At 41.3% G+C, this 8,476-nt stretch overlaps 2 protein-coding genes across 2 annotated transcripts; one reads left to right on the top strand and one right to left on the bottom strand.

The window, feature by feature from the left end:
• Nucleotides 1–480: 480 nt before the first annotated feature.
• On the top strand, nucleotides 481–1,561 carry AK88_01420 (uncharacterized protein; the record flags this gene model as incomplete). Its single annotated transcript, XM_012479055.1, has 5 exons — nucleotides 481–557; nucleotides 662–722; nucleotides 873–981; nucleotides 1,138–1,263; nucleotides 1,476–1,561. 5 exons carry the CDS (start codon nucleotides 481–483, stop codon nucleotides 1,559–1,561), a joined length of 459 nt encoding a protein of 152 aa, XP_012334478.1.
• Nucleotides 1,562–2,850: 1,289 nt separating this feature from the next.
• On the bottom strand, nucleotides 2,851–5,141 carry AK88_01419 (uncharacterized protein; the record flags this gene model as incomplete). The annotated part of the gene is made up of 4 exons (XM_012479054.1): nucleotides 2,851–4,074; nucleotides 4,218–4,361; nucleotides 4,500–4,758; nucleotides 5,017–5,141. 4 exons carry the CDS (start codon nucleotides 5,139–5,141, stop codon nucleotides 2,851–2,853), a joined length of 1,752 nt encoding a protein of 583 aa, XP_012334477.1.
• Between the last annotated feature and the right edge of the window lie 3,335 nt (nucleotides 5,142–8,476).

Raw genomic sequence — 8,476 nt, 5'->3', positions numbered from 1 at the left:
AAAAACGCTCCTTATGCCTCTTCACACGCAGTGGAATTCAGTCCTACACAAAATTTAACAACGCAAAATATATGCGGCACATTTGGAGTTATGGACAGGGGGTTGCATTCTTAATGGACATAAAAGCGAGCAACAAAAGGAACGTGTAAAGGGAAAAAAATACAAAAACAGAAACACAAATAAAAATAAAAAGCAACACGAAGGAACGGCAGTAGACGAAGCTTTGAGCAACGCAAAGAGGACAGCATAAGAATACGATAAGCGAAGAAAGCACCCCCTACACACACACATACACACCCCTGTAGAATTAAAACAGAAATGTATAGCACTGCCTGATCTCAGCCCATCAACCACAGACAACACAGAAAGGAAAAAAAAAAAAGTTTTTTTTTTTCACATTCTTCGCAGTTTGTCAAACCCAACCATTAGCACCCTTTTTTTTTTTTTTTTTTTTTTTTTTTGCTAATTCATATGAGTAGCATGACGAAAAATAGACTTCTAATAGAATCTCGGGAAGCCAGAAAACAGAATGACCCAGACATAACACTCACTCACAGGTACATACAATTGATAGGCACAAGTATGGGGGAGAGAAAAACCCTTTTCTGTGTTTTGTTTTTTTTGCCCCATTTTGCCCCCATTCCGCCCCCTTTCTTTTCAGTGATTACAATCTGTACGAGTGGCAAGCAGTCATACGGGGCCCAAAGGACTCCCCCTACGAGGTAGAGGCGAACCTGCTCAGCAGATTTTTTACTCAGCAGAGGCTGCTCCTTGTCGCTGTGCAGATTATGCGAGTGTATATATACATTTATGTGCATATATTTCTGCACAAACGTGGCACTTAAAATTTTGTTCGCCTCTTTTCCCCGCAGGGCGGCAAGTGGAAGCTGAACATAAAGTGCAAGAGCACGTACCCGATAGACCCCCCCGTGATAACTTTCGTCACGAAATTTTTTCATCCCAACGTGAATTTCGTAACAGGTACGCCGGTGCGCACTCTGCGGTTGGCAGGGCGCCTGAAGTAGCTGCATCAGTTTCCCTTGTCAGAGTAAACACTGTTATAGCATCACCCAGTGCACACATCTCACACATTTTTCTGGTATATATATATTTTTTTTTTTTGTACCATTCCCAAAGGCGAACTGTGCATGGATATTTTGAAGGCCAACTGGAGCCCGGCATGGACCATTCAGTCTCTGTGTCGAGCGATTCTTTTTTTGTTCACCGAGCCTAATGCGGAGAGTCCTCTGAATTGCGACGCAGGTTGGTGCTATTTCGCGTGCGCATGAGAGGATGCGCCGAAAAAGACCTCCATTCAGGACTTCTCTTTCAAACCTGAATGGTTATGCGGTTGTCGTTTTTTCAGCTGCCGTGATTGCTCCTGCACGTGCGGCCAGCCCTTCACAACGCTCACCTTGTTGAGCTAAAAGTGTGTACAAAAAAATAAAATAAAGAACGCTTTTATCGCTCTACAGGCAATCTGCTGCGATCTGGGGATGTGAAGGGATTTCAATCGATGGCCAAAATGTACACGCACGAATTCGCTATGGACAATGACTGATCTGATGGGTGCGCACATTTGGTATGGAAGGGATGAACTTGTTGAAGGTTCACCCAGTTTTTTTTTTTTTTTTTGTTTAAAAACTACCCGTTTGGCATATACCCACATGGAAGGTGCTTATCGAAAGGGGCGGCAGTCCACATTGCAGACATCCGCACGCGTATGATTTTTCCCCCGTTGCATTTTTGGTAACCCAAGAAAGGTTCTGCAATGAGGCCACTTGACTAAGTCATCTTGCCAACGGCTAAACACTCACCCCCCATATGATGTGTACATACATGTATATATGTGTTTATGTGTACGCATTTTTTTTTTTGTAATTATTTTAAGGGCGTTTCTGCGTGCATAATACTCTTCCCCCCGCCCTTCGCTCTACTCTTTATGCACATCTTCCTCTTTTCTGTTCAATGTGTTTCCCTTTATTTGTGCATGTGCGTGTGTGCATTATATTACCCTGCTCTCATTGTCATTTGGAAACACGTCTTAAAAAAGGAACCCAATTTGAACATGTCTAAGTTGCCTCGTATGTGATGTCCATTTGCTGAGGAGCAGGCTTTTATACCTGCAAGTGGTTGGCATGGACTCTCCATTTACATGTACATGGGGATGTCATCGAACCGTCGAGCTTACTACATGAAGGAAAATGTTAATTCTTTAAGTGTAGCGAAGCGGATGTAACGCTACACATATTATACAGTTTTTAGACTGTCCAAAAAGAAAAAAAAAAAAAAAAAAAAAAAAAAAAAAAGGTTAATTGGGAGGGGAAAAAAAAAAAAAAAAAAAAAAAAAAAAAAAAAAATGACATCCTGGCTTGATGTGTAGGAAAAGGGGTTGCTGGAGTGAAGGCAACACGTTTAATTGTCTTGCCTGTTTTCTCCCCTTCACGGAACACGAGACACAAATGCCACGTCGCAGCGATGTGGTCTCCTGCGTGGTGATGTACCCCTCCTGTTAGGACATTTTTATATCACCACAAAGGGGGGAACACACATGATAGTGAGGCGATTTGCAAACTTTTACGCGTCACAAATTTGCTCATACCCATGTGTGTATACCCAACTTGTCATTTTAACTGATGCACATATATAAGAGGGCGGGAGTGGAACAAACTTTGGGGTGCCCATGTCCAACGGGTGACATTCTCCTTTCTTGCCTCCCCATGGTCAGGTTAACACGTACCCCCAAGTGCATAATTTCCCCCCATTTAAGAGTTTCCCCCATTTTTTTTATTTTTATTTTGCTTGAACTTGGCCTGATGAGTAAAAACCCACCCCCATGCCGGCTACCTCCTACCGTCTGTATCTGTCTCTGTAGGCCATTTCACGCCTTTGCCTCTCCTTTAAGCGCTGCCTCATTTCCATTTTCTCCGATTCTTTGACCCACCAGGGTTTGTTGCTGCTGGACCTTTTTCGCCTTCGTGTGGGGGAATGAGAGGAGTTGCTATGGCTGACGGAAGAGCTGTGGTACCTTTTCCTCATTTTTCTAATTTTGCTTTCCCTCTCACGATAACTGCTTCTTTTATGTGATTCATATGAACTTAAAGAATCATTACTCCTGGTGCGATGTGAGCTCCTGGAACGGCTATCATATTTTTTCCTTTTACGAGTAGACGTGCTGTGTTTTCTATGGCTATGTTTTCGCCTGGAATCTGTTTTGCTTCCATGTCTCCTGTAGCTGCTCCTGCTGCTGGATGAGGAATAGGAGCTGCTTCGAGAGGAGGATGACGATTCGCTGCTGCTGTATTTCCCACTCCGGGATTTTTTCCCCTTCCGTACTTTGTTTTGTGTTTCATCCTCGTCATTTGTGTCTCTTTCTACATCTTTGTCCTCCTCTCCCTCCTCGGCATTCTCTCCTTCCAATGTACCCTTTTTCTTCCTGTCTGCCTTTTGCTTGTCCTCGCTCAAGTTTGTCTCACCGGTTCGAATGATCGATCCGTTGTTACTTTCCCCTACCGCTTTTGCTTGATCGATGTGGGGTGCAGCGCCGGGGATGAGGGCGCAAGTGGCTCCCTGAGTTACCCCAACCGCCATTCCTGCCATTCCTGCCGCGACTCCCGCGAGCCCCTCTGCGGGTAGGCCCATCACCTGGGGATTAACCTGGCCAAGGTTATTCACAATGACGGCGCTTGAATTATACATGGCAATAAGTTTTTGACTCAATTTATCCCTCAAGGCGAGGACCTTTTCCACCTTTTCATTAACCACGAGTGGTTTTTTCGCAGGGGGAGGATCACTCACCTCACCTTTGTTGCTAGTCACATTTGTGCTGTTACTATAAAGAGGGAAATTATTTTTCAAATGACCTCTTTCGTTAATTAAGCTGAATGCATCTCTTATAATTATGTCGTTCGCTCCTATTTTGGTTCCGTTCAAATGTAATGCAGCCTTTGCATGTTCTTCGTTAGCAAATTCAACAAACGCCGTGTGTACTTTTTTCTGTTCATTGTATTGGAGCTTGTAGCTGGTAGTAGTCCCCACGTTCTTGAACAGGGCCTTTATATCATCTTCGCTACACTGCACGAAGGGCAAAAAAAAAAAAAAGAACAAGATACGAGTAAAATGATGCATCCGATCATTATATAGGAGGGCAGTTTACCTCCCTCCAACTATCCCTAATGAAATGGATCCACATAGAATAATACAACACGCATGCTTACATGTTCAGGCACATTTTCCATGTAAATAATTTTGGAGAAGACATCAAATTTGTTATTCTTTTCGTTCAGCGTGTTTTGGAAGTCCACGAGTCCCTTGTTCTGCTCCGATAGGAGTTGCTGCTGGAGAAGGATATTCTGCAGGGCCTGTGCGGTGGAAGGGGTACGAGCGGTTAGAAATGTTGAAGCGGTTCAAAGTGACGCAGCAGTGGGGGGCACGTCGCGTGGAGGAACGCATGAACGCCAAATGCACTTGCTGCGCTGTTCACCCATTTTACGCCTTACCTGATATTGCACGCTCTGCGCGGCAGCACTGTTAACGAGGGCGCCGGTTCGTACGTCTATGGAGGTGGCTAAATTTTTATCCGTCTCATTGTTACCGATAGCTGGATCGGCAAAAGGTGTGTTGTGTGAAATGGGCTCTATCACAGTTACCACCATGGGGACGTTCAGCAGCAGCTCGCCATTGAGGCGAGATGCTTTTGTTATTCCCTCTGAGCTCTTGAACTCGATTTGACAATACTTTTGGTTCTTCCCAGGGAAGCTGCAAAATGGAAAAACGGTGGGGGAAAAAAACACGAATGAGACAACCGTTGCATAAGCGGAAGAAGTATGCTCTCCGTTATCACTTTTTCTAGAGACACGCAGACACTGTGTGTGCGCATCCCCTTCCAATGCGTAATAATTGAACGGGGCGAACGAATACACGTGTCCACATAAATGCAGGCATGTGGACCTACAAAGCGCAATTATTAGCACATGAAAAACAGACGCGCCATTTCTCCGATTAGCCAAAACCTACTTTTTAAAAACGACGCCGATTATCTCATCACATGATTCAAATTTTTCTTTTATGTCCTTCTCTGTCACATCGGTGGAAAGGTTCTTTACGTAAACGACATTGGCTATGCTAAAATTTAAACTCATGTTAGAAGCTGCGTTTCACAATTTGTCATTCGGTTTGTTTTTTTTTTGGGGTGGGGGGCTGCTCTTTCTAAAGGGAACAGACGCGAAAATGGGCATATATGTATGCACGCGTGGACGTAAATAAGTATGGTGTATGAAGTAGGCACGTATGTTATACTTATATATGTAAAACCTCTGCGCGGTTTCAACTGCGACCCATACCGTACATATGAAGCGGTGAAGCAGCGGCTAGGACGTGTTTCCACTACAAGGAGCTAATCAACAGGATGGGGACGGTACAAACTGAATGAACATATTTCCCCCGTTTTTTTTACATTTTTAAAATTTCGCAGATATTTTCTGTGTACCGCGTTGATGAGCAGGTAGGGGTGGCATTTATTTATTTTTTTTTTTTTTCCAAACAGATGGATTCAATTTTTTGTGCGTAAATTTATATGTAGGCTAATAATATGTTGGCTATATATGCATGTTAGCTAAAAGGAGAAAAAAAAAAAAAAAAAAAAAAACGGAAAAGATAATTTTTTTTATTTTTTTTTCTACAATATGCTTAGCACAACAAAGAGAAGTGTATTAAAAAAATTTGAATCCATATATGCGTATAACAGGGGATGGAAAAATAAAACTGTACCTATAAATAAGGTCCCATTTCAAAAACCCTGCAATTCGTTAACAGGAGGCTGATCGTGAATTAATTTCCTTTTATGTAGAGCGTTAGACCCGCGTCCAACGAATTGTGCGAATAGAAAAATTGTAACGCAAAAGGGGGTGGAGGAATACAATTTTGTACAGGCACACAGCCTGAGGACAGCGACCCCCCAACTATGATTCCTTCGAGCATGTGAGTGGGTACGGAAGGATAGGAGGTCAAACATTTTGACCAAGTGTTCCATCATTTTAAAAACAGTTTGGAGAGTTGTCCCAAAGAAAAAGTGAGTCGTGCACTTCGAACGGGAAGCAAAAACTGAATGGACAACTGGCGAAATGGCATGCATAATTGTTTAGCGCCTGTTCACTGCTAACCATGACAAGTACTCCCCTCACCTTGTATATGACCTCATACGATTGGCACATATATTTATGGGTGTCTTGCTCATTTGGACGAGGCATACTGATGTATGTCGACCAACTAGCAGTCTCTTTCGCCTGACGCGAATGAACAGTTTGGAAATATTCATTTGAGGGGGTCCATCGAAATGGAAGAGTCGCACATTGGTCAATTTGTGTAGAAAAGTATTGAGACAAATGGACGCCTGGGAATGGGGGTGGTTCCCTCGAATGTATAATGACACAAGCACATATTTGTTCCACCCCGGACGGGCTTCATCCCTAATGCAGTCATTCCATAATTGGGTTGAAAAATCTCCCCACGCGAGGCGCACTTTGCCAACTTGGGCAAAATTAACCACAAAGATACGAATAGGAGTACATGCGTAACCTACGGGCTTTCCCTCTGCAATACCTTTGACAAAAAAATAATATTAAAACGTATGCCATCATTCACGACAGATACCTGTCCACACTTTGCTTAACACTAAAAGTGGTATGGAGGAAAAAGTATTCTTTATTGACACACCCCACATTAGCAAAATAGCATCATCCGAAATGCATATAATGTTTTTTTTTTTTGTTTTTTTTACTTCCCTTTTGTACATTTTTATATAAAGGTCATAGGTAAAATAATGTTGGATCATTCCCCCACCCTGTGGAACAAAATTTTATGGAGGCTGCAAAGACATTGCATGTGGACATGAAGTCATTGTCTAATCGGTTACAACACGCTTGGTCAGTAATTGTCTGTCAAAATATGGGTAATGCCCCAAAAATCGAAAAATAACCACAGGTTTTCAATGTTCAGCAAAAAAAAAAAAAGAAAAAAATGATGCCAGTAGATGTATACAATTATTTTAAATAAGTTACACTTCTCCAATTTTTTATATATGCCTTTTTTTTTTTACGGATAAACAGTTCTGCCTTTTTTTTTTTTTTTTTTTTTCTTAATTTTACATGTGTTATAAAAAAAGGGGAGAAGAAAAAAAATTATGAACGGCAAGGTAAAAAAAAAAAAGAATTTGCTTATTTATAGCCACTCACGAATTGGGGGTGGGTTTTTATTGGGGGCGCCGATTTAGTCTGCCTTGTATTAATATTATTATGCTGCCATGGGTGGGCGATGGGTTGTAGAAAGGGAGACAATCTTAGGAGAACCTTTCAAATGAGAAGTTGACAAAAAAGCTAAGAAGGAAAAGCGACATGTGGAATAAAGAGTGCTTAAAATTTATAGCATCAGCAGAATTACCGTCCTGTTTTTTTTGCCTTTATTTATTTCGCCTGACTTGATGCCTCCGCCGCAAAGAAGAAGATCAGGGGAAAGGAAAAAATTTTTTCAGAAAAAAGGCAAATTTGCATTACGCGCAATTGTAGAAAAAAGCGCGCGCAGCACTCGCATGTATAATATTATATATTTTATACGCACTACTCCCATTACAAAAACACAACCCCGCCGGTGTTTTTTTTTCTATTTTTTTATCATCTGTTTTTAAAATCGTCAATATTTTGCATAACGTGCTGCGCGTAGCATTTTCGTGCATACCGAAAAATGATGCATAGACCACTGAATGAATTTTTTTGCCATGAAACGTTTTTTTTTTTTTTGTGGCACAGAAAAAAACAAACCAAAAAAAAAAAAAAATATTAAAATAAAAATACAAATACAAAACAAGCAACGAAAACCAAACAAAAACAAAATTAAATTAAAATAAAATAAAACAGAAGAAAACAAAACTGTTGGATTGTATACCCACAGCTGCTTTTCTTTCGCGCGGAGTACATACGTGTTATTTATATATACATATGTTTTCACGTAGAATTTAATTCCGCCCTTTTTTAATACAGATAAAAATTGTATTTTCCTTGCGTTTGCATTTGCTTTCGCATTTACACTTGCCTTTTCATTTTGTTCATTACCCCCCTGTGGTTTTGTACAATTTCCATTGGCCCCATTTTAGCTAATCAGTGTTTTTTTCCTTTTCAACTGGTTAGTGGAGGGTGCCTTCTGTTTGTCGCGTTTCACGTTTAGCATTTTACATTCCGCTTTCTGCGTTTCGTTTTTTTACGTCCCCATTTTTGCATTCCTTTTTTGCGTTCCCCCTTTTTACCGCTCACCCCACACGTTTCACCTTTGTCGTATGTTATATACTGCCAACCCTCCAGGACACATTTTTTTTTTTTTACCACCGTCCTTTTGTATACAAAGACGACTGTTGGCCGACTTTGTTCACATCTGTATAAGCGTTATATTTTTCCGTTGTCCATCCCGTCTGTTTTTTTTTTTTTTT

Source organism: Plasmodium fragile (genome assembly GCF_000956335.1).
Source record: "Plasmodium fragile strain nilgiri unplaced genomic scaffold supercont1.12, whole genome shotgun sequence".
In the NCBI taxonomy this organism is placed as follows: domain Eukaryota; phylum Apicomplexa; class Aconoidasida; order Haemosporida; family Plasmodiidae; genus Plasmodium; species Plasmodium fragile.
Note: the sequence above shows the minus strand (reverse complement) of the source record. Positions and strands in the feature narration are given on the sequence as shown.